Genomic DNA, 25,639 nt, shown 5'->3' with positions numbered 1-25,639 from the left:
GAGGGTGTTGATTAGTGGCATGAAGTTTCGCTGGAGGACAGCAAGTAGTGGTGTACCCTCGGGGTCAGTTCTGGCTCTGATGCTCTTGAACAATTTCTTTAATGATCTGGATGATGGGGCAGAGTGTACCCTCAACAAGTTTGCTGATGGCACAAAGCTGGGAGGAGTGGCTGAGACACCAGAGTCATAATGCTGTGGACCTCAGGAAGGTCAACAAGGGGAAGTGCAAAGTCCTGCACCTGAGGAGGAGCAACCTCAGGCATCAATATATTCTGTGGGTTGCACAGCTGCAAAGCAGCTCTACACAAGAGACCCTATGGGTCCTGGTGAACACCAGGATGAACGTGAGCCAGCAATACGCCCTTGTGGCAAAAAGGGCTAATGGTTTTGGGGGCTGCCTACGGTGGTATGTTGCCAGCAGGTCAAGGGAGGCGATCCTTCCTCTCTACTCAGCACTGGTGAGGCTCTGAGACGCCTCTCTCTCCCTCTCTTTCATCAATTAAGTTGAGATTGCCCCGGTGAGAGGCATTGTTTCCACTCTTTTTGCAGCCTAAAGCACCCCATGGGTGTGGAGATACGCCAGGAAGCATTCAGAAGACACACTCCTCTGGACAAGAAGGCGGATGTTCCCAGCAATATCAGGTCTCATGGCTTAACCAATGCTTGTGTTCTGGGAGCTGGTCAAATGTCTTTTCTCCATTTCTGTAGCAGTAGCTTAGATTCCTGGCTCCTGTGAGGGCTCCATGAGGATGCTGACTTCTACTGAGAAACCTAGTCTGAGATCAGAGCTGGACCTGCTTTGAGACAGAGGTTGGACCAGAGACCTCCTGAGCTCCCTTCCAACCTGAATTGTCCTATGAGGTGGTTCTGCAGAGGCCCTCACCTCCAGCTGAATGCCTTCTCCTCAGGCTCACTGCAAGGCACAGGCTCATGGAGGTGTTCATGGGGAAGGGACTGCTGGGGCTCTCTGCTCCAGCCTCTCACCCAGAGAGGAACCATCACCAACCCTGGGGTCAGGTTGGCTTTTGTTTTGTGGAGCGGGGACCTGAAAATCTCCAAAGGTGTAAATGACAGGGCCTGTGGGGGAGGCGAGACTGATGCTGAGGAAAGACAAGGTGCTGCTGAAAATGGCCTTTGGTGTGGACATGCTGTGATTCAGGCGTACTGGGAAAATCACTGGCCTGTTCCTTGAACGTCTTATCAAGGCAGTGGGTAAAGGATGGGGAGAGAAAATCTGCCGCGTTTCAGAGCGGAGGCACAAGAGCAGAGGCTGCGCTGTGATGTGCTTCCTAGTCATGCACTGCCTGCATCTCCTGGATAGAGATGGGACAGGCCTGGCCTCGCTGCAGCAGTGGCAATCAGCTTCTTGCACTCAAGCACCAAATCCGCCTACAATGCCCAGGGTTTTCTGTCATGCACCTGCTCTGGACAGGGATGGCTTTCCTGTAGGTGTTGGGCTGTCCTTGCCAGCCCCATACAATTGTGCTGGAGATCCCTGGCATCTCACGCAGCACCTCGGGCCTGGAATTGGCCCTGACGCTGAGCAGCTGCCCAGAATGAGTTTGGCAACGTTGGGATGTACATGAGACAACTTTATAATCAATGGAGGTGGTGTAAATGCGGCTGATGGAGAAGACAAGAAGGGAGAGGCTTCTCTCTCGCTGTTGCACTGCACTCCACACGGCCAGCTGACGACCTCCGCAGGTTGCCCTGAACATACTGTTTAGACAGTTTGTGTTGTTGATTCAGGTGGCCAAAGGAATTTGTCACCAGCCCCCAAGAGGCTTCCCCCAGATGATGTCCTGCCCCTCGGCATTGCTCCATTAGAACCTGAAGTTATCTACACGTAGTTTTACCACCTCTGGCACCTCAAAGGCCAAGAAGCTTTTGCGTGTAGCTTCCTGCCCTCGGTCTCCATTAATTAGCATGGGAGCGGAGACAAGAGGTTCCCATGCGGGTTCCTGGTTTGGGTACACCTGAACTGAGGCAAGAGGAATCACCAGTCCTGGGGGTTTGTGGGGAGCACGGGAGCAAGCTGAGTCCCCTTGCAGCTCCAGGACTACAAACGCCGAAGGAGATGCCTCAACTGACTCATCTGAATCCATTCTCTCGGCACGGGTAAAGGAAATCCCTCCCTGCCCCTCTCTGGTGTCTCAGTCTGATGGTGGGACAAGGAGCGAGTATTCCCATACCTAACTCTGTCTCTGAGAGGAGAAGTGACACTGCTGGAAAGAAGTGTCTCTGCAGCGCTGAGAGAGGGGACATCAGTGGTTACTGCGGTCTGTGTCAGAGTAGGTTCCCTGGGAGACCTGGAGACATCTCAAGGGCTCCATCTTCTCCTGCGCTGGGCCGGGCTCCTGGGATGGAGAGAGTTGAGGGCAAGCAGGCACCACTGCAGAGCAGCTCATCCTGAGCGCCATCACGCGGCGCGTACGGGCCAACCAGGGGATCAGGCCCAGCCAGCGTGGGTTTATGAAAGGCAGGTCCTGCTTGACCGACCTGATCTCCGTCCATGGCAAGGTGACCCGCTGGGTGGAGGAGGGGAAGGCTGGGGATGCTGTCTGCCTGGACTTGAGTAAGGCCTTTGACACCGTTTCCTGGCAGGGAGCCAGGGAGTCATACTGGGAGCAGTGGGGTGGCACTGGGAGCACTGGGGAGAGGCAGGGAGCCACACTTGGTGCACTGGGGGGAGCCAGGGAGCCACACTGGGGCCAATGGAGCTGCACTGGGAGAACTGAGGGGAGCCCCAGAGCCGCACTGGGAGCACAGGGTTGGCACTGGGAGCACTGGGGCTTTACTGGGATGACTGGAGGGGACCAGGGAGTGATACTGGGTGCAGTGGGCGGGGGGGTCAGGAAGCCAAACTGGAAGTGCTGAGTCTTTACTGGCAGTACTGGGGGGAGACATGGAGCCACACTGGGATCACTGGGGAGAGCCAGGGAGCCACCATTGGGACTATGGGGCTGCACTGGAAGCACTGGGGGGAACTGGGGAGATGCACTGGAAGCACAGGGGCAGCTCCAAGAGCACTGTGGCTTTACTGGGATGACTGGGGGGACCAGGGAGTGATACTGGGAGCACTGGCAGGGGCCAGGGAGCTGCACTGGGAGCACTGGGTCAGCACTGGAAGCACTGGGGGAAACAGGCATCTGCACTGGCGTGGCACTGGGTGCATTGGGGGAAGCCAGGAAGCCAAACTGGGAGTACTGAGTGTGCACTGGCAGTACTGGGGGGAGACACAGAGCTGCACTGGGAGCACTGGGGCACCACTGGGAGCACTGTGGAGAGCCAGGGAGCAGAAATGCGAGTACTGGGGTGACACTGGGAACACTGGGGAGAGTCAGGGTGCCAGACTGTCAACACTGGAGTGTAACTGGGAGCACTGGGATGAGACAGGAAGCCACACTGGGAAGACTGGGGAAACACTGGGAGCATGGGGGGAGGCAGTGAGTCATGCTGGGAAAACTGGGGTGGCACTGGGAGCACGGGGGTGATACCGGGAGCACTGTGGAGAGGCAGGGAGCTGTACTGGGAGCACTGGGGGGAGGCAGGGAGATACACTGGGACCAATGGAGCTGCACTGGGAGAACTGGGGGGAGCCACAGAGCCGCACTGGGAGCACAGGAGCGGCTCTGGGAGCACTGTGGCTTTACTGGGCTGACTAGGGGGTACCAGGGAGTGATACTGGGTGCACTGGAGGGGAGCAGGAAGCTGCACTGGGAGCACTGGGGTAGCACTGGAAGCACTAGAAGGAAGCAGGGTAATGCACTGGGAGCCATGGAACCACACTGGAAGCACTGGGGTGGCACTGGGAGCAGTGAGGGTGGCAGCGGGAGCACTGGGGGGAGTAAGGAACCTCCACTTGGATCACTGGGGCAGCACTGGGAGCACTGTGTGGAGTCAGGGAGCCGCACTGGGTGGAGCCAGGAAGCCACACTGGGAGCACTGGCGTGTCACTGGGAGCACTGGGGCTTTACTGGCAGGACTAGGGTAAGCCACAGAGTGATACTGGGTGCACTGGGGGGAGGCAGGGAAGGCAATAGGAGCCTTAGGTGTCACTGGGAGAACTGGGGAGAGGCAGGGAGCCATACTGAGAGCACTGGATCAGCACTGGGTGCACTGCGGGGGTAGCCAGGAAGCCGCAGTGGCAGCACTGGGGCTGAACTGGATGCACACGGGGGGCCAGGGAGCTGCACTGGGAGCACTGGTGCTGTATTGAGAGCACTTGGGGGAGCCTCGGAGCCGCACTGAGAACACTGGGATGTCACTGGGAGCACTGGGGGGATTCAGGGAGCTGCCCTGAGAGCACTGGAAGGAGCCATGGAGATGCACTGGGAGAACTGGGGTGGCACTGGAAGCACTGGGTGGAACCAGGGAGATGCACTGGGAGCACTGGGCTACAACTAGGAGCACTGGGATGAGACAGGGAGCCACATTGGGAGCACTGGGGCATCGCTGGTGGGAGCCAGGGATTCGCACTGGGAGCACTGGGGTGTCAGTGGAGCACTGGAGGGAGCCAGGTAGATGTGCTGGGAGCACCGAGGGGAGCCAGGGAGCTTCATTGGGAGCACTGGGGTGACACTGGGAGCACTGGGGCTTTACTAGAAGTACTAGGGTGAGGCAGGGAGTGATAGTGGGGGGACCCAAGGAAGGCACTGGGAGCACTGGGTTGCACTGGGATCACTGGAGTGAGGCAAGGAGCAGCACTGAGAGCACTGGGGAGGCACTGGGTGCACTAGGGGGAGTCAGAGAGCTGCACTGGGGCCAGACCTGCCCTTGGGTGGGAGGGGAGCAGGGCAGGGCCCTGACTCCAGAGGCTGCTGCCCTCCATCCCACGAGGCTGGCCAGGAAAACCCTGCTTCCTGGGTGCTCATGGGAGCAGGAGGACAGGCAATGCTGGGGAGGGGAGCCACCCTCCTGCCTGCCTAGGGTCCACTGCAGAAGCAACTTCTGTTGTCTCTTCCTCCCCCTTCCCAGATGGACCCTTTGCCCCGCTCTCAGCCTGACCCTTCCTTCTTCTCAGTCTGCACTGAGCATCGTGCCCTGCATGCGCAGCCGTGCTCCCCCGCTGCCTGAGCCCCTCCTGCCTCCCACCTCCCCCTGCTCCAGCACACATAGCCCCAGCTATGCCCACAGTGCTTCCAGCTCGGGACAGGTTTGGGTCTTTTGCCTAAGCATGCAGAAAGGTGCTTGGTGTCAGGATCGAGCATTGGCACCAGCCCTCAGCCTTGGTGTTTGCAGGGCTGTTCCTCTCACATTTTCTCACTCCTGTCTCCCAGCTCTTGTTGCGCAGAGGTTTTTAAGCTTTCTTAATTATGTTATCATGAAAGCACCACCAGCTTTGCTGATGGATTCAGCTTTGGTCAGCGATGGATCCAGGTTTCGGCAGCGATGGATCTGTCTTGCAGCTGGCTGGAACTGGCTCTGTCCGACACAGGGGCAGCCCCTCGTCTCTTCTCATAGAAGCCACCCCTGCAGCCCTGGCCCCTCTCCAAACCTTGCCGTGTAAACCCAATGCAGTCAGCCTTTCCCTGTTTTGCAGCAGCTGGAGGTTACAGGACTTGTGGCCTAGAAGTGTCTGTACCAATGCACTAAGGAGCTGGGGAAGCTTTTCCTGTCAATTTATTTACCTTTCTTTGGACCCATCTGCATGTTTGTCACCACCAAACACTCAGAGGAGTGGCAGGGTTGTGTGAGGGGGACTGAAGGACTTGTGCCAGCATCAAGCCTTGTGGCACTTTGCTGATCATTTCCCTCCAGGGTGAACAGTGTTCATTATATTCAATAATCTTCAGTGTTCAATATCTTCAATATCTTCCTTGATGATCTGGATGAAGGGGTTGAGTGCACCCTCAGTAAGTCTGCAGATGACACCAAGTTGAGTGGGAGTGTTGATCTGCTGGAGGGCAGGAAGGCCCTACAGAGGGACCTGGCCAGGCTGGATCAATGGGCCCAGGCCAGCTGCATGAGATTCAACAAGGCTCAGTGCCGGGTCCTGCACTTCGGTCACAACAACCCCATGCAACGCTACAGCCTTGGGAAGGAGTGGCTGGAGAGCTGCCTGGCAGAACAGGACCTGGGGGTGTTGGTTGACAGCTGCCTGAACATGAGCCAGCAGGGTGCTCAGGTGGCCAAGAGGGCCAAAGGCATCCTGGCTTGTGTCAGGAACAGTGTGGCCAGCAGGACCAGGGAGGTGATGGTGCCCCTGTACTTGGTACTGGTGAGGCTGCACCTCGAGTACTGTGTTCAGTGTTGGGCCTCTCACTCCAGGACATCAAGGTACTAGAGCATGTCCAAAGAAGGGCAGCAAAGTTCGTGAAGGGTCTACAGAACAAGTCTGGTGAGGAGCAGCTGAGGGAGCTGGGGTTGTTTAGTTTGGAGAAGAAGAGGCTGAGGGGAGACCTTATTGCTCCCTACAACTACCTAAAAGGAGGTCATAGCGAGGTGAGGGTCGGTCTCTACTCCCAAATACCAAGCGATAGCATAAGAGGAAATGGCCTCAAGGTGCGCCAGGGGAAGTTTAGGTTGGATATTAGGGAAAACTTCTTCACTGAAAGGGCTGCCAGGCACTGGCACAGGCTGCCCAGGGAAATGGCTGAGTTTCCATCCCTGGAGGTATTTAAAAGATGGGTAGACGTGGTGCTTGAGGACATGGTTTAGTGGTGGACTTGGCAGTGCCGGGTTAACGGTTGGACTCGATGATCTTCAGGGTCTTTTCCAACCTTAACGATTCTATGATTCTATGATTCTATAATTTTATTTATAGCAGCCCGTATGGTGCTATGTTTGGGATTTGTGACCAAAACAGTGTTGACAACACCCCAATGTTGTAGCTAGTGCTGAACTGGGTTTGCACAGCATCAAGGCCTTCTCTGCTTCTCTCCCTTCCTCCCCAGCGAGTAAACTCTATTTGTGGATGAGGGAAGAGCAGGGGACGTCATTTAGCAAGGCAAAGCTTCACACTGTGTCTTGGTGTCCAGGTGCAGGTTTTGGTAGCGGGGGGGCTGCAGGGGTGGTCTCTGTGAGAAGAGACCAGGGGCTGCCTCCATGCCAGGCAGAGCTGCTTCCAGCCAGCTCCAAACAGACCCATCGCTGGCCAAAGCTGAGCCCATCAACGAGGATGGTGGAACCTCTGTGAAAGTGTATTTAAGAAAGGACACAACCGCCAAAGTGGGAGAGGAGTGAGGGAAACAATAGCGGGAGAAACAGCCCTGCAGGCACCACGGTTGGTGAAGAAGGAGGTGCTTCAGGCACCAGAGCAGGTTCTCTGCAGCCCATGGCAGAGAGCACGGTGGAGAAGGTAAGCCCTGCAGTCTGTGGAGGACCCAGCACTGGAGACGTACGATATTTCGTGCAAGAATGGTGGCTTGAGGAGAGCCCATGCTGGAGCAAGTTTGTCTCAAAGGACTGTAGCTCACAAGACGGACCCCATGGGAAAAGTGTGAGAAGGAAGGAGCAGCAGAGAGGACCTGTTCTGGACTGACCACAGCCTCCATTGCCCATCCCCCTGCACTGCTCAGGGGTAGAAGAGTTGGGAACAAAGGGGTGAAGCTGAGCTGGGGAAAACAGGGTGGTGGGAGGGAGGCCTTCCAGGGGGAAGGAGTTAAGGTCTTCCACCAGCCCCACGCTTCTTCCACCCTCAGCCTTTGCAGCTGCCCATGCCTGGCCTGCCCACTTACCTTTGCCACTGTCACATTTGTACAAAGCCCAGACACATCTTGGCACAGCCAGTGCGAGCTGGCCTCCACCAAACGTGGAGCCCACGGGGCCTTGGAGGCAGGGAGGAGCCAGGTCCCCTCTGCCTGAGGCTGGGCACAGCTTTTCCCTGGGAACCTCCCTGAGGAGCCTCCTCCTGTGTGTCAGCCTGGGGCCTGGCACCGCTGCCACAGGGACAAGGGCTGGGGGGGCAAGGCAGGGCTGAAGTAGCTCAGCTGGGAGAGCGTTAGACTGAAGATCTAAAGGTCCCTGCTTCAACCCCGGGCTTCAGCAATCGTTTTCTCCCTTAGATGTTTGCAAAGCCCATCTGCCTTCTTCCAGCCTGCCCCAGCCCTGCTTGCTCCTTCACCTCTTGCCAGAGCACCATCCCTGCTCTGTAGCTGTCGAAGGAGCCTTCCTCCAGCACCAACAGTTCCCAGCCCCTCCCGGGGCAGGACTCGCCCTTCAGTGCTCCTCTGGGGTGGTCTCCAGCTGTCCCTCCTTCCCTGCTCCACAGGGATCGAGATCTCTCCTCTGTGGGGTCTCTGCAAAGACTGTCTCTCTCCTCTTTGTCATTCTCAGTGGTGCACAGACTGGTCCCATCCTCACACACCTCCTTCACCTGGACCCCATTTCCCAGACCAGAGGTCACCGTCCCCGCAGTCCCAGGGAGACGCACTCCCTGGAGCTGAGTCCTGAATGGCAGCATCCTCCCTCCAGAGCTCTGTCCCAGTAAGACCTCTGATGTGCCCAGGACAGCTGACAAAGCCGTGCTGAGGATCATCCGCTCTAGTGCATGGGCACCAGTGTTGTTCAGTCACACGCTGACCTGAGCAGTTTGTTGGCCCCCCTCACTCCCATGCTGCAATGACTGATGAAACACCTATGTGCTCCTCTCTGGGCATCAGCAGGGAGATACACAGCACAGGGGGATCCCTCTGGGGCCCCACATCAACAGCCCTCTGCATCAGCTCCTCCTTGCTGCAAGGGCACAGGTCGGGACAGAAATGCCAGCACTGGCTCCCCTGGGGTCTAGCACGGAAGGTGACAACATCTAATACTGTGTCTTCACAACAGCCCCAGATCAACCACTCAACGTCAGTTTTACTCTCCAGATTTACCTTCCTCTGCATGTCCTGGCATTGCACACGCTTGTGTGTTCTCCATCCCCTCAGCGCCTATGGACCCAGGGCCCATAGCACAAGTGTCTCAACTGTCCCCACTTTCCTTACCCAAAGGTAAGGGTTCCTTACCTGTGTCCCCTCCACCGCATGCCCTGGGCTGCCATCAGAGCCTGGGGGCACCTCAGCCCAGGGAGGGCATTTCCCTCAGCCTGTTGCTCTGCTCCTGCTCTGGAGTTGGGGACAGATGTGACACAGAGGGCTGTAGCCCTGGGGGGCAGAGGAGGCTCAAGGGAAGGGCTTTGCTCCTCTCCATCAAAACACCCCAGGGTGGGCCAGAGCGTGGGAGCAGCGCCTGCAGCAAGAGCCTGCTTCTGCCCCATTGCCCTGCAGAGACGTGGAGGGGCAGTGCTCTGTAGTACAGCCCTGTGCCAGGATCAGGCCCCAGGGCGGAGGCAGTCCGGACTTCGTCCATCTCAGGAGGGTTCAAATGCTGTTTTCTGCACACCTGAGCAGAGAGAGCCTGTTTCATAGCATTTTGGGCTTGAACAATCTGGCCCTGCAGGCTGGGTCTGTGCTCTGGAGCAATGCAGGATCAGCACTGTGCCCCAGATCTGGGCTTGCTCCTGCAGCTCCCAAGGACCTCCCCGAGGGTGTTACAGTGAGACCCCAACCCTCTGCACTGCTGCCCCACGCTGGGCAGAGCATGGTTGTGGGACGTCCACAGGAGAGCAGCGTTTCCAGGGCGAGACCCCCAAGGGGATGGGTGACACAGACGGGCACTGCAAACACAGCCTCCATCCCATGGGAAACCCCCAGCAGGGCAAGCTCCAGCCCTGCATCTCCACAGGGAGAGATGGGCCCAGGGCTGGGGATGGAGGGGCGGGCTTGGGACTGGGGGCTGCCAGCAGGAAAGCTCTAGGGACCAGGGCAGAGGGGTGTGTGAGCCTGGGCTCCCCCTGGGCCACCCCCAGGGTCACCCCAGGGGTGGAGGAGCTCCCAGCAGGGAATGGGGCAACACTGCTGTGGGAGGGGAAAGAGCAACTGGGGAACCCCGAGGTGAAGAGATGGGCACTCCTGGGACCTTGGAGAGAGACATTTTGCCTGGAAACTGTGGCTGGTAGGGTGGAAATGTCCCCAGGGACCATGGGCTCTCACAGCCCCACAATCTGACCCCAAGACTGCTGTCCCTGAGACGTGCCCCTTCCCCAGCACCATGTCCTTGTGCTCTGCTCCTCCCGATCAGCCTCAGGGAGACACCCCGACACCTGGCCAGGCAAGCACCAGCTGTGGCTCAAACCCCTAAAGGCTTTTAATAAGAACAAATATGGAGGCACGATGCAAAAACAGGGGAATACAAAGAGAGGAAATGCCCGGCTGTTTCTGCTGCCCGTGGGAAAAGGGAGACGGTTCCCTGGTGCTCATGGCTCTCCCAGCTGCACAGACCTCTCCTCCCTCCTGGCAGCACCCAGCTGCATGGCAGGGACGGGCTCTCCTGGCATGGGGCTCAGGGACTGTTGTGCACTGAGCTCCGGTGTCACAGGCTGTGTGTCCTCAGGGGGATTTGCCAGAGACACCTCTTCAGCATCGTCATAGCCTGTGCTCTCTGGGGACAAGGGACCAGGCACCTCCCTCAGCTCCAGGGGCCCCAGCGCATCTCTGGGAGCACAGCTTTGCCCCTGCAAGCACCAAGGCAGCCATTGCACGTTCGCCTCATGCCCTCCTCCTGTGTACATCACCTTCCTCCCTTCTCCTCACCAGTCCGGAGATGTTCAACTCCCTCTCCCTATCCCGGGCCCCCAGGGAAAACTCCTGGGGCACGTTTCCCCATCCTAGGAGGTTTGGCTCTCAGTGCAGCAAGGATTCACCCGGCACCAGGGATGGCAGCCCAGGAACCAGCAGCGCTCTCTTTCCCTCTCACCTCCAGGTGCATCCCTGGGTCCTGCTGCCTCCTCTCATGCCCTGGCCATTTCCCAGCCTCCCTGCCCAGGGGCACTGTCCTCCCCAGGCTCAGAAACCTCCCTGGCATCATCATAGCCATCCGCCGGGTCACCTCCAGGCAGGACAGAGACAGCTGAAAGGAGAGGGGAGCTGGTGACAGGGAGAAGATGCATTTGCAGAGCAGAGGATGGGAGGATGCTCAGGGACATGGGGCTCAGACACCGGTGTTGGCAGCACCACAGGAAACCCCCCCCATGTCCTCCCCAGCTCCGACGGTGACACTCAGTGACACTGCTGTTCTTCACATGTCTGCAGGGAGGAGAGATCCACTCCTTCCCGCACCCTATTACCTGCTGCTGATCCCGGACCACCCTCCTCCTTGCTGTCCCCGGGGTAGGGCTGCAGCTTGGTCAGGGACCCCTCTGAAGAGGAGCCTGGAGAGAGGCGCAGTGGCTGTTATGGCAGTGCGCTCTGCTGACCAGGCTTGTGGTCAGTGCTGCTGGGGACGGGGGACCCACAGAGGCAGGGCTGAGTGGGGAGAAGGGCTCAGGTCTCAGGACTCACCCTGCTCCCCTGGGACAAACCCTGTCTCAAAGGGGCTGCCAGAGCTGCCCCAGGACAGCCCCTTCCCTCCCCCCTCAGGTGTCCCATAGGGGTGCAGGGACAGGCAGAGAGGGGCTGTCCCCAGCTGGTAGGGGAGGAACTGGTGGGGAGGAAGCTCCTCTCTTGGGCCCAGGACCTGGCTGCTCTCCCCACAGCCCCCACAGCCCCAGCACTGCAGGGACCATGGGCCAGGGGACTGCAGGGGGTCAGCCATGGGTGGGGGGTGAGGGGGAAGAGCCTGGCAGATGTGCCCCCCGGGAGGAACCCACACCCACCTGAGCCTCTGAACCTCGCCTGCTTCTCCCTCGCCGGGCGGTAACCGATCTCCTCATACACGGCCTCAGGGAAGGGCTCCCAAGCTCTCCCAGAGCCTGTGGACAGCAGCAGGGCTGGCCCAGGGACAGGCAGAGACGGGACAGGATCCCGCTCTTGTCCCCCAGCTTTGGTCCCCTGGGCCAGCAGACGGCCATCGCCAGAGCACAGTCCCACTACCTGAGCCCAGCTCTGCCATTTCTCTCCTTGCCCCATCCCTACCTCCCCCCATGTCTGGACCCTCTCTACCCCTTGCTGCTGGTGGCCCATGGTCAGGCAGTCAAGGAGGCGGTGCATGGGAATGAAGGCAGCACACACCCTTATCCCCCCAGCTCTGCCTGTGCCACTCACTCACACCTCACTGCACCCCTGGCCTTGCCAGGAGGCATCTTTCCCCACGACCCACCTCCGCGCCCAGCCCTGGCGCTTCGCACTTGCCTGGCCAGGAGGGCCAGGACAAGGCAGAGAAGGGCCCCCAGGGTGATGCAGATGATGACGGGCAATGAGACTTTCCCGCTGCCGGTCGGATGGCCCCAGGTGGGATCTGTATGGCAGGAGCACAAAAAGGGCAGCACCAGGCCTGGGAGAGGTGGGGGGCTGGGACACCCCAGTCCTGACCCCCATTACACCAGGGGTAGACAACCCCAGGAGTGAGTCATGAGGAAGATCCCACCCTGATGGGGAAATGCCAACCCCCGCACCCCACTGCTATCCCAGTGCCTCCTCCTGGGAGTTTCACATCCCAGCAAGGAGCCCCTTCCCTCCCGCCACGGGTCACAGCTGGACATGAGAAGAACCAGCGCCGGCGCGGAGGACAGTTTACCCACTCGGGGGGTTGCAGCTGCTGTCGTGGGTGCAGCTGTAGAAGAGGAGAAGGAGAGCTGGGCTGAGAGGGTGGGTATTCAAAGTCTTCTCTCTGACATGCTGTGTGTGCAGGTGTGCACATGTATCCCTGACACATCCCACCCAAATTGCCCCTCCTGCAAAACTGGTCAGGGTGGCCAGGACAGGGCCCAGGGCCCTGCTCTGGGTATTGGGCAGGATGGCGCAGGCAGCCCAGGAGATGCCCCTGGGGGCTGCAGGGCCCTGCAGGCAGAAGCCAGAGGACATCCAGCCCCACAGAGGCTGCTGCCCACTTGGCACCAGGCTCCCATAGCAAACGACCCCCACGTCCTCTGCAATCCCTGCTGCCAGCGCGCTCATGGGCAGCGAGGTGTTGCATTGGGTCAGGTTGGCCTCGTGCCCTGCGCACCGGACCCCTCGCAGCCCCACGGGACCCGTCCCTCTCTGAGGCTTCGGGGGGTTGTAGGCTCTCTCTGCCTCTCCGCACCGCAGCTGCCGGCACACCACGCTGGCCTCCTGCATGTCCCACTGCTCATCCAGGACTCGGCCCCACGTCCCGCGCTGCAAGATCTCCACTCGCCCGTCGCACCAGCTCCCTCCACCCACCAGCCGCAGGGCTGTGGAGCTGCCTGGGCCTGGGGAGAGCAGCCATGCCCCAGCCCTCAGCAGCACCAGACAGCCCACAAACCTGCAACACCTCTCCAGGCTCTCCAACCCTCACAACACCCTGCAGCTCACCCGCCTGCCCCCAGCCCTCTGCGGTCAGCTTCAGGAGCAGCTTTCCACATGCTTGCTTCCCCAGTCCCTGAGCCTTCCTGAGCAAGACCCTCTCTTTGCTCTTGGTGGGGCAGAGCCACCCAACACGTCCCTGCTGAGGCAGATGGGGCAGCTCCCGCAGCAGGGAGCAGCAGCCGGCGGTGGCCTGGGGACAGGCAGCCCCAGGACAAGCCTTGCCCCACCTCAGCGCTGGCCTTGGCACTGCTGAGCCATGGGGCAGAGCACACACACCTCTGACCTTCTGCATCCCTGGGGATCTGGGCCTGGGAGCCTGTGTCCCTGGCAGGGAGCAGAGCAAGGGGGGCCTTTCCGATCAAATAGGACAAGATTGGGTCTTGTGCTGACCAGAAGTGAGGGCAAAGCCCAGCCCTGCTCTCCAGCTCACACCCCTTGTGGGTGGGGGATTGGGCTCTCTGGGGCTGGGACATGGCTGTCTGCAGCCAGAGGGATGGAGCTGAGCCCCACAGCCCTGTTCTGGGTCTGTCCTGCAGCAGGAGAGCAGAGAACCCTGGGCCCGGTGGTGGCCCCAAGGCCTGACCCCCTGCCCTGGGGGCGGTAGAGATGCCTGACCCTGTTCAGTCCTCAGCTCTCCCACATCAGAGTGGACAGTCTGAGCAGAGAAAGCTCTCCAGAGCATTCCTGGTGAAGGTAGGGTTTCTCCAGGGAGAAATTCACTCTGGTGCTGCCATGAGGTCCTCTGCTTTGGGTGGCCATGCAACACCCAAGGGACAAATGGAGTTAACACAGCGTTGTCCCAGCACTCACCTGAGCAAATGACAGCAGCGTTGTTCTCATGGGAGCACGGTGAGGCCCCCAGGGTGATCACTGGGCACTGTCCCAGGTGGACTTCAGTCCCATCACAGTGGAATGAGTCTCTCCAGAAAGATCCTGTTCCTCTCCCAAAATGCCCTCCTCTGGGAATGGACTCAGCAAACCCGCAGTCGAGGTGACGACAGAGAACATGGGCATCCGAGACATCCCAGCGGGAGGCACAGAGGGTGCCCCAGGTCCCCAGCACCTGCACCTCCACCCTCCCCTCACACGCCGTGCTGCCGTTCACCAGCCTGAACCCTGTGTACTCTGGGGACAGAGAAGAATGAGAGAGGGCAGAATTGTGCTCTCGCTTCCTCAGGAGATGAAGGAGCAGCCAAATGGAAGAGTGCCTCATTTTATCCTCCTTCTGCCTGATTTTAGGGCTGCAGACAACCACATCACCCCTCCAGCCCTCACACCCAGCACAGCATGGCACTGTCCCTGCCCTGCTCCCCTTGGCCCCAGCACACCCCCAGATATGGAACACCCCACCCTCAGTCCTTACGGGTACAGGTGACACCAGCGGCGTTCGTGTGGGTGCAGGGCCGGTCTCTGCGGGATCCCCTGGGGCAGGAGATGAGGAAGGATTCATTCCCCGCACACTGCAGCTCTCTGTCCCACGTGGCACCAACACCTTCTCCAAAGTGAGCTGCCCTGGGCACAGACAGGGCTGCGCCACACTGCAACTCCCTGCAGACCATGTTGGCAGCTTTGGGACCAAAGTCTGAGTCACAGACCGTTTTCCACTGGTTCCCATCGTGGATCTCCACGCGTCCTGAGCAGGGGCTCTCCCCTCCAACCAGCCGGACAAATCCTGGAGCAATCAAAGTCCCCGGAGAGTTGCCAGAGCCCTCTGGCAGTTACATGCCCACGTCCCACCTGGTCTGCAAGGTGGCCACAGGCACAGAGCCCCACAACCCTCCCAGCAGCTCCCAGGGGCTGCTGATGGCACAAACACACCAGGGACACCCTGCCACTCCTCAGACATCAGCACAGCACTTGTGGCCTTGCTTCTCTCCCAAACCCCCAGCCGTAGGCACTGCTCGGACCAACTGCCGCCATTTTGGAGACCCTGGGCTTCCTGGCAGCACTCCGAGCACTTGGGGCCCAGGGAGACTGGCCAAGGCACTGTTGGCTGCTGCAGCCTGATCTGCCCACTGAGCTCAGGGCCTGGCTGAGGAACCCTTGGAATTCCCAGTAACGCACCCTTCCCTCAGGGCGGTCTCAGGCTGTTGGGGCACTGCTGTTAGATGGGCCATTTCACGGGGTACAGCTATGGCACAGCTCTATGTACAGTCAGTGTCTGTGCCAGCCCCCCACTCTGGCACCTGCCCAGGGAGGGGATCCTCAGCCAGGGCCAGAGTGCACTGCCAGGCACGCACATCCCCATCAATGGCCAGGCAGAGGGCAGGAGAGCAGGCAGAGGGGCAGCCCTGGGCTGACACGAGCTCCCGGTGCAAGGACAGGCACCGAGGACAGTGCAAGTGCTGGCAAAGCCCCTGTGGCACAGGGCAGCCAGGGCTGGGGGAGGCAGGAGAGGCTGGACAGTGGGTCACCACTGACAGCACGGGGCCATGTCCACGTGGGCTGGCTCTCATGGGGTGACCCTGGGAGAGGAATGGGGTGCCATGTGCCCCACCCTGCTCCTCTGCTCAAGGCCAGCGCTTTCCCCCTCTGAGCAGCCCCTTTGCTTAGGCCGAGGGACTCATGCCTGCCAGGAGGCACAACCCAAAAGTCCCCGGCCACTCTGCGCCCTTCCCTGGGGCTGTGGGTGGCTGCATGAGCAGCTCTCGGTGCCTCTGGCATGGGGGGACCTGGCCCCTGGCAATGCCAGACAGGTCTTGGCTGAATGGAACGAGAAAGATGGGCACCAACAAACACCAAGGGGCAGGGAGGGGGTTTCACCTGAGCCCCAGGCACCAACGGAGGGTGGGCTGAGCCACATAAGGGACCAGGAAGGGTGTGCACACCCAGGGTGGGCTCTTACAGGGCTTTCCTCAGGGACTGGCAAAAGCAGCAACATATGTCCCAGCTCAGCAGTGCAACTGGCCACACTGGGCCCTGATCTGGTGTCTGCTCATTTCTTCCTGAGGGCACAGCCAGTTCCCTCCCCGCATCCTGGTCTCAAAGGTGGGGAAAGGGCTGTCCCCTTACCTGAACACGTCACTCCAGCATCCTCACTGTGATCACAGTTGTGTTTACCCCATCCACTGTGTCTGCAGTCAGACAGGGCAGACTCGGTGCCAGCACAGGCAACATCATCCATCCATATGTGGCCAGATCCTTGCCCAAAGTGTGCCCAGGAATGAGCTTTTACAGCAGACCCACAGCCCAGCTGCTTGCAAACCACTGCAGCATCGGCCATGTCCCAGGAGAAACCACACACGGTCCCCCACTGGCCCTGGTGTTTCACCTCCACTCTCCCAGCACAGCGCCCGCCGCCAGCCTTCAGCCTCACCTCTGCAGCCCCTTCAAACACCAAAACAGGGGACCGGTCAGGAGAGGACCGAGCCCCAGGCTGCAGCTCTGGGAGTCGAGTCACAGCACCAGGCTGGGAGCCCTCTCCTCCCTGAGCTGTCCCTGGGGAAGTGTGGGGGTCCCTCCTCTCCCCACGGGCTGGGCAGGCTGGGGGGGCCAACTCCAGCCCTGCTGGGCCATTCACCACCCCACAGCCCTTGGCACCTCCTCCCACTCCAACAGCCCCCTGCCCATGCCCACCCACACACTGTGTTCCCAGGATGGGGGAGTCCATAAATGCAGCCAGGCACAGGCTGCCTTAAACACAGAGAGGCACAGGGAAAGGCACAAGGTCCATGGACCTGAGCACCTTCTGACCCTTGTCTCAGCGGAGCCTGGAAAGAAACCCCATTCCCAAAGGGATCCCGATGACCCCGCTGGTACCCACCGGCCCTGGGCTGTGAGACAAGGGACCCGGCACTTACCCCTGCACAGCTGCACCCAGAGGAGCAGCCACAGCACCCGGGGGGACAGGAGTGCCTCCATCCCCATCCTGAGCCTCCTGCCCTGCTGGCACAGCCCTGCTGCGCCCCACTCCCTGCCACGGCTCCTTGGGGATTCACGGGGACAACGACGATGGGAGGGTAATATATCTCTGCAGATACCAACCCAGCTGCAGGAGGAGCCAATCAAAGCAGCAGCAGCACCTTTTGAGACGTTATCGGGAGCTATCTCCCCTCCGATGCAGCCCAGCCCTCCAAGAACTTCGCCAGTGCCATTCATGACCATATATGAGGGACATATGTGTCCCGCTGCGGCTGTCATGGTCGCTACGTCGGGGAATCATCACGGGAGAAGCTGTGTGTGGAGGGGAAATGAGTCCGTCACCCCTTGCACCCTGCTGTGGGGACTGGGAGCACTGAGCATCTTCTACGGTGGGCTCATCCAAGAACCCAAGAGGCAGCTGTCCAGCTCCGACAAGAGATGTGGGAACCACGGAGCTGGGAGTGCACCGGGGTCTGTGTCAGGATGGGAAGGAAAAAGCCCCTGCCCCTGCTACAGACCCCACTGTGCTGGGAGCAGCAGCTGGGCAAGGGCCTTGGGCAGGGGAAGAGCTCCATCCCAGGAGGGCTGGCTCGCCCGTCCCTCCCTGCACAGCCCCACCCTGGGTCCCTCGCAGGAGCCCGAGCTGGGCCATGGCCTTGCCCTGGCAGCAGACCTGCAGCCCAGAGGCTCCGTCAGGCCCCTGACTCTCAGCCTGTCCCCGAGGGGCCGTTCTTCCCCACAGGCGCATCGGGAGCTGGAGCCTGCAGGTGCACAAACCACAGCCCCCGTGGCCTCGCAGCGCTCGCCGCGCTCCCCCCGCAGCGCCCGGGCAGGAAGTCTGTGGTTTCCACCTGGCACCGTGCCCAGGCACATCCCGGCGGTGCCCCCGAGCCACCCCCACCCCGACTGCTCCAGCCAGGGCTGCAGGGGCTGCTCCTTCGGCCTCGCAGACACGGGGCCGGGCAGCTCCCGGCCCCCGGCATGCCCCGCTGATGCACACGGCCGCTCTGCACCAAGCCCCACGGCCACGCGGTGCCATCGGTGATGGGACCTCAGACCCTCCTCCTGCCACAGCTGTGTGCTTCTGAGTTATAGTGACGGTGATGACGTGCGGAAACAGACTCCACAACCCGTAAGGTTGTAAAGTAGGTATGTTTATTCAGTGCTGGGCAGCACGGGGGGTCATCCCGCCAAAGTCGTGCGCGCCCACGTGCTGGCTTGTCGTGGATTTATACAAGAAAGTGTTACATATACATAAGGTTTCCCAATACGCCTATACATATGCATGACCTGTCCCCGCTTCATATGAAAATTAGCCCCCAGAGGTCATTTCCATAAACCCCTCCCAACTGCGCTTGCGCGATGCCTCCTGGTGGTGGTCACAGGGGGTCGTGGGGATGAAGGCTGGTGACTCTTCTTCGTCACCGCTGGTAACCCCTTGTTCTTGCGCAGACTCAGTTGCTCCTTGACTCTCGTCCAAACTGCAGGGTCAGTTTCAGCTGGTTTTTAGGACAAGTTTCTGTTCTTATCAAGGAACTGTCCTTCGCTGGGAGATTGCAAGACTCCTTACTTCAATAGTCTTTTGTATAATAGTTACAACTTTTATAGTTATACTCTAAAGCCCCCCTTTCATTCCCCCCTTTTCTATATAGTTAGTAAATTCTTTTACTATAGTTTATTTTAATATAATGTTTCTCTATCTAATGTCTTCTCAAGATATTTGTTAGATTCAAGTTTTCGTCGAAGTTGATTCTTTTTCCATTCGCTGTAGGAATCTCTTGTGTTCTGGAAATACCACCAAGCACACCGAATTATTACACACAGGGTTGTAGACAGAATTGCAACTATAATTGTCAAAATAAACAATTGTTTCAACCATGCTAAGTTTGGTAGCCAAGATGTTAGTTTTTCTATTAAGTCACTAAATCCCCAAGATGTGTTATCTTGGGCCACTTCATGCAAGATTTTGGTTTTTTCCCAAATTTGAGATAAATCCTTTTCAATCCTTTTGTCTTGGTTAACATAGGTACAGCAGTGTTCACCAAGAACTGTACATAAACCTCCTTCTTTAGCAAAAAGCATATCCAGCCCTAGTCTGTTTTGAAGTGTTACTTGTTTTAAAGAAGAAATTTCTTTCTGTAGAGCCGTGAGCGCATCAGCTGTAGCATTACTGATCATTTCCATTGTAGCTGAAATGTTAACTAAGGCTTTTTCTAATTCACTAACTCCTAACCATGGAAGAAACCACCTCGCAAAGCTATGAAACCTGGTTGGCTTTGTTATTAAAGGGTTCAGTTTCCTTTTGATTGGATGGGTTATAGGTTTCATATAGGTGCGTAATAGGCCAAGCGTGCGTAAACTGGTTCAGTCTTGTGCAATAGTAACATTAGGAACTATGGTCCCTACAGCACATTGGCCCTTCCACCCTAGAGGCAATACCTTATATCCCCATTTTCCACAGACCCAATACCATCCCTGACCTACAGGAGTTGGCCAGCCTTTGGGGATATTGCTGGCGTTTCTCCGGGGCTGTTTGCTATTCCACATATTTGCACCTCCATACTTGATGTAACTAGTGCAATTGGAGTAGGCCCCAACAAAACTTAAAATTCCACAATGTCTGTCTGTGCTATTCCCTCCTGTATTCTGTGTGGTGTTTTCTAGGTAGCACCTCTGGACACAAGGTACTCCCTCAGTCTCGTTCCAGAGTAGGCTTAAATCTATCTGCCATTCGAGATTCCTTTTTGGTATCTCTGCATGCTCGGAGAGGGATATATTGTTAAAGGCATTAGCTATCTCTGAAAAATTGGGAAAAATGGTAGCGACCACGGGGTGGCCATGTCTTGCGTTTGTGGGCAAGTGTGAACAAATCCAGCAGTCAGACCAATTTATGGCACTAGCAATTTTGTCATGTAGCTGCAAAAAGGTATTACTCTCCCATGCCCCTAGTCTTCTTATTAGGTTTACAATCAGTGTCGTGACAAGGTAAGCTTTCCTTGCTGTACTTGCGCAACTTTCCATGGAGATTTAGGTGCTTTCTTCACTCTGGTGTGATGTATCCAGGCACTCTGCTCTTTGATCTTGATCGCGGTGAAGGAAGTAAGGAGCACCTGGAAAGGCCCTTCCCACTGTGGCTCCAGGGTTTTTTCTGCAAGAGACCTTATATAGACATAATCTCCAGGTTGAATGTTATGTACAGGTCCGTCTAAACCTCTACTTCGAGTCCCGATCACATGTTTTTCAATTTTGTTGAGTTGTTTGCTTAATGCTACCATGTAAGAGGTTATAATTTCATCCCCAGCCTGTGTGGATATTCCTTTCTGTATTCCATAGGGTCGTCCATATAAAATTTCAAAAGGGCTCAGTCCTTCTTTTGCTCTTGGCCTAGTTCGTATGCGCAAGAGAGCCAAAGGGAGAGACTGAGGCCAGGCCAAATTAGTCTCCTGTCCCAATTTCACAATTTGTTGTTTGATTAAGTGGTTCATTTTTTCTACTTGGCCACTCGATTGAGGGCGATATGGGGTGTGAAGTTGCCAATCTATGCCCAAATGGCGGCTAATTTGTTGTACTACCTTTGAGGTAAAATGTGTTCCTCTGTCAGAGGATATGGTTGCTGGAACTCCAAAACGTGGTATTATCTCTTGCAGTAATGTTTTAGTTACCTCCCGAGCCTTGGCTGTCCTGGTAGGGAATGCTTCTGGCCATCCTGAAAAGGTGTCAGTCAGTACTAACAAATATCGATACCCCCCTTTTCTTGGGAGTTCTGTAAAATCAATTTGCCATTGTTGCCCAGGCCCATTGCCTTTCCCAATCTGGCCCATTTTTGGTTTGGGGGAATTTTTGGAATTAGTCTGGAGGCAAATATCGCATTGTTGCGTCACCTGTTTCACAGTGGTATATAGGTTTCTAGCTATAATTTCTCTAATTAAGTGTTTATATAGAGCCTTTGCTCCCCAATGCCTTTTTCTATGTTCTTCTCTTACCAGATGCCATGTTAGACATGAGGGAATGATTAGTTTCCCTTGTGGAGTGGAAGCCCACCCTTCTTTATTATATGACCCTTCCAGATCTGTGATAAGTTTTTGATCTTCTATGGTATATTCTGGCTTACCTTCTAGAGAAATTCGCCCGTCCGGAACTAGAGCCCCTTCTATTTTGGCTTTCACTTTAGCTACCTGTTTTGCCTCTCTGTCTGCCAGCTCATTTCCTTTTTCTAATTCTGAGCTCACTTTTTGGTGTGCCTTAATATGCATAATTGCCACTCTTTCAGGGAGTTGGACTGCCTCCAGCAGTTTCAAGATCTCCTCTGCATGCTTGATATTTTTGCCCTGAGAATTCAATAGTCCTCTCTCCTTCCAGATTGCTCCGTGCGCATGTACGACTCCGAAGGCGTATTTCGAGTCTGTATAGATATTCACAGTTTTGCCTTGGGCCAATTCTAAAGCACGGGTCAGAGCAATGATTTCTGCCTTTTGTGCAGAGGTATTTATGGGTAAAGGTTTTGACTCTATTATTTGTTGACTGGTGGTAACGGCATATCCTGCATGTCTCTTACCACTTACAACATAACTACTTCCATCCGTGAACCAGTTCTCTCCGTTTTCTATAGGACTGTCTCTCAAGTCTGGACGGCTTGCATATGTTGCTTCGATGGTCTCCAGACAGTCATGGTGTACTGGTTCTCCTGTGTTTCCACTGAGGAAAGAGGCTGGGTTGACAATGTTAGTAATTATGATCTCCACATCGTCTTGTTCTACCAGTATAGCCTGATATCTCAAGAATCTTTGCGGAGAAAGCCAGTGTCCACCCTTTGCTTCCAATACTGCTGATATTGTATGGGACACCAATACAGTTATTTTCTGGCCCAGAGTGAATTTTCGGGCTTCTTGTATATTTAGTACTACGGCCGCAACTGCTCGCAAGCATCCAGGCCAACCCTTTGCAGTTGCGTCCAATTGTTTGGAAAAATAGGCAACTGCTCGTCGATATGGGCCCAGATCTTGTGCCAATATTCCTAGGGCAATCCCCTGCTTCTTGTGGGAGAAAAGAAGAAACGGCTTACTCACATCTGGGAGTCCTAAGGCTGGGGCCGACATTAAGGCCTTTTTTAACAGTTCAAAGGCCTGTGTGGTGTCTCTGTTCCATTCAAGGTGTTTCTGCTCAGTGGTTGCTAGTGCGTATAGTGGTTTAACAAGCAGTCCATAATTATAGATCCACAGTCGGCACCACCCAGTCATTCCCAGAAAGGTCCGTAATTCTTTCACTGTTTGTGGTCTTTGAGTTTGACATATTGCCTCTTTGCGGGCTTGTCCCAGAGTCCTTTGTCCAGCACTAACTTCATAGCCTAGGTAAATCACCTGGCGCTGTATTACTTGTGCCTTCTTCTTAGATACCCGGTACCCTTGGAGCCCCAAGAAATTTAGTAGACTCACCGTCCAGGCCATACAATCGTCCTCTGTTTTAGTGGCAATCAGGATATCGTCCACATATTGTAACAATTTTCCTTCCTCCGACGGGGCTTCCCAGGATTCCAAGTCTTTTGCAAGTTGACTGCCAAAAATAGTAGGGCTGTTCTTAAATCCTTGTGGCAACACCGTCCAAGTGAGCTGAGTCTTACGTCCACTTTTAGGATTTTCCCATTCAAATGCAAATATTTTCTGGCTGGCTTCATGGAGAGGGAGGCAAAAGAAGGCATCATTCAGGTCTAGAACAGTAAACCAGGTTAGTTCAGGTGTCAATACAGTCAACAAGGTATATGGATTTGCCACTACTGGATAAAGGTCTTCGGTTATTTTATTTATAGCTCATAGATCCTGAACCACCTGGTATGATCCGTCAGGTTTACGGACAGGCAATATAGGGGTGTTAAAATCAGATTTACATTCTTTTAACAATCCCAATTGTAAAAATTTTTCTATCAGTGGCTGAATTCCTTCCCTGTCCTCCTTCTTCAAGGGATACTGTTTAATTCTTACTGGTTGTCGGCCTTCTTTAAGTTTAACTTCAACAGGTGAAGCATTCTTTGCCCTTCCGGGTACATCGGTGGCCCATACTCCGGGATAGACCTGGTTTAGAATCTCTTCGTTAATTTTTCCTTCTGCGGGAAGACTAGTTAAGGATAGGCTCAGTATTTGGATGTACTGTTGGTCTTTTACCTCCAGAGTAATTTCTCCTTTTTTAAATGTGATTTTTGCACCCAATTGTTCCAACAAATCTCTTCCCAACAGTGCCTTTGGGGAATTAGGCATATACAAAAATTTGTGAATGCCCCATTGTTTTCCTAATTTATATCTCAAAGGCTTACAAAAATACGCCTTTTCAGTTTGGCCAGTTGCTCCTTTTACCATGATATAATCATCCTCCAGGGGCATCAAGGCCTGATTCAAAACCGAGTACGTCGCCCCTGTGTCAACCAGAAATTCTACCTCTTGTTGTTGTCCCTTCCCTAGCTTCATTATAACCAGTGGATCCGCTAGGGTGGATTCCCCAGGTCCCCGTCAATTTTCTTTCATATGGGCCACTATTCTTCCCGTCTGGTGAGTTCGTCCCTGCTCCTTCTTCCTCGGACATTCCCTTTTCCAATGACCAAATCTCTTACACAACGCACATTGATCCCTGTCTAGTTGGGGTAGTTCTCGCTTTGGTCTCCTTTCTTCCTCTTCCCTAACAACCGCCACCGTTCTTTTTCGTTCCTGTCTGTATCTTTCCTCCCTATTACTAAACACTCTCCATGCTTCATCCAGTAACACTTCCAAGTTTCTGCTTTCTGTGGGGCGCAATTTCTGGAGTTTGCGCCTAATATCCCCTGTGGACTGGCCCAAAAATAGGGAAACTAGTTGTTGTATCCCTACCTCTGACCCAGGATCCAGCGGTGTGCTGCGGCGCATCACATCTCTCAGTCGATCCAGGAATTCAGATGGGGACTCGTAAGGGTCTTGTTTAATTGCATATAATGCTGACCAATTTATAGTTTTGGGGATGGCCCTCTCCATCCCCTTCGAAATCCACTCCTGATATGCCTGCAATCTTTCCATATGTACAGTTTTATTCGCATCCCACTTTGGATCCCGGAGGGGGAAATACTCTTTTACATCCCCTCCTGTAGTCTTATAATGATCTTCAGCCAAATTTTCTGCCATTCTTAAAATCAATTGCTTTTCCGTCTCAGTCATGAATTCTAATAATAATTGTATATCATTCCAATCGGGGTTGTGTTGTTTTATAATAAATTGAAAATGTTTAGTTACACTTACCGGATCATTCCTGTAATCCTTTGCAACCTTTTTCCAAGCTTCTAGATCGGTGGTGGAAAAAGGTACCTTTATTAGCATCGTCCCGCCGTCAGGCCCTACCGCCTCTCGAAGAGGTGCTTGTAAGGCTGTTAGAGTAGATTTTTTTCTGGTACGGGAGGATACAGGACTATCTGAGGGAGTGGAGGTCCCGTCCGAGTCCACATTCTGTTCCTGTGATCGAGGGGGAGGCTTAAACAAATCAGTTAGATCTTGTTCTGGTGCTTGATGGACTTTATTCACTCTCGTACACCTTTGTCCAATACTACACGCCGAGCAACACCGTTTCAATTTACCTTTAAGTTCTTTGTTATTTTCCCGCTCAAGGGCGAGTACCATAGGGTCCTGTGGCGGCACTATTCCACAGTCCCTTTGCCACTCCGGATGGTTTCGGAGGGTGAAAAACATATCTGCATATGATACTTCATCCCACTTTCCTTCTCTCCTTAAAAACAACATTAATTGTAGGAGGGTATTATAGTCAATTGACCCATTAAGTGGCCACTTAGCCCCATCTTCTAATTTATAGATTGGCCACCATTGATTACAATATTTAATGAGAGTTTTCTTGCTCTCCGTACCCCCGGTTCCAACAATGTCTTTCCAATGAGCCAATATACAACCCAGGGGACTCTTCTTTAAAATGCCGCTCTGAGTGTTACCCATTTCTCTAATTTTTTCTTCCTGTCTTCTATATTACTTCTTGTTATCCCTATTTCTTTGTTTCAACTTCCACACAAATCTTTTCTCACAGATCTCTACAGTTTTCTCTCAGTCTCCCTCCCACACGTCCCACAAACCTAATCAAATTATCTAAGGAGTGACTCTCTTCCTTCTGCCAATTTGATGATTAGCCAGTTCCCCGATATTTAGGAGAATGGCTAAGCACCACGGCAGCCCAATTTTACACTAAAAGATTTTCAAATTTTATAAACGTTTTAGGCGCTTTGTCCGTCTCTGGCCGTGCTCCTTGCGGAGTCACGGAACCACAAATCAGGACTCCCACTCACTTCACAGTGATGCTGTGTCTCAAACACACATACGCACAAATTGTTAACGTTCAATATATACAATACAAACATAAAATATATACAATACGAACATATAGTATATGCAATACCCGGGTAAATGAAACAGATAATTATCGCTCCAGTTGATATCCCTTCAGCAGCTGCAAAGATTTAAATACTTTTTGTGAGAGGTCCGCTTACCCTTCTCCTGCTTCTTATACAGTCATTAGCA

General features: G+C 55.3%; 1 protein-coding gene across 1 annotated transcript in view; it reads right to left on the bottom strand.

The window, feature by feature from the left end:
• LOC309603811 (scavenger receptor cysteine-rich type 1 protein M130-like) overlaps nucleotides 1-24,571 on the bottom strand; it is a gene marked incomplete at both ends in the record, with an annotated part of 85,869 nt that extends 61,298 nt beyond the window's left edge. Inside the window, 6 exons of the mRNA XM_082338716.1 lie at nucleotides 16,260-16,574; nucleotides 21,664-21,874; nucleotides 22,541-22,658; nucleotides 23,084-23,135; nucleotides 23,413-23,485; nucleotides 24,362-24,571. Of these exons, the coding sequence (XP_082194842.1) occupies nucleotides 16,260-16,574; nucleotides 21,664-21,874; nucleotides 22,541-22,658; nucleotides 23,084-23,135; nucleotides 23,413-23,485; nucleotides 24,362-24,571 (979 nt within the window). The remainder of the gene's footprint in view (nucleotides 1-16,259; nucleotides 16,575-21,663; nucleotides 21,875-22,540; nucleotides 22,659-23,083; nucleotides 23,136-23,412; nucleotides 23,486-24,361) is intronic.
• Nucleotides 24,572-25,639: the final 1,068 nt, after the last annotated feature.

The sequence above is a fragment of the Platalea leucorodia genome, assembly GCF_965183815.1.
Source record: "Platalea leucorodia genome assembly, contig: HAP1_HAP1_SCAFFOLD_203, whole genome shotgun sequence".
Lineage (NCBI taxonomy): Eukaryota > Metazoa > Chordata > Aves > Pelecaniformes > Threskiornithidae > Platalea > Platalea leucorodia.
Note: the sequence above shows the minus strand (reverse complement) of the source record. Positions and strands in the feature narration are given on the sequence as shown.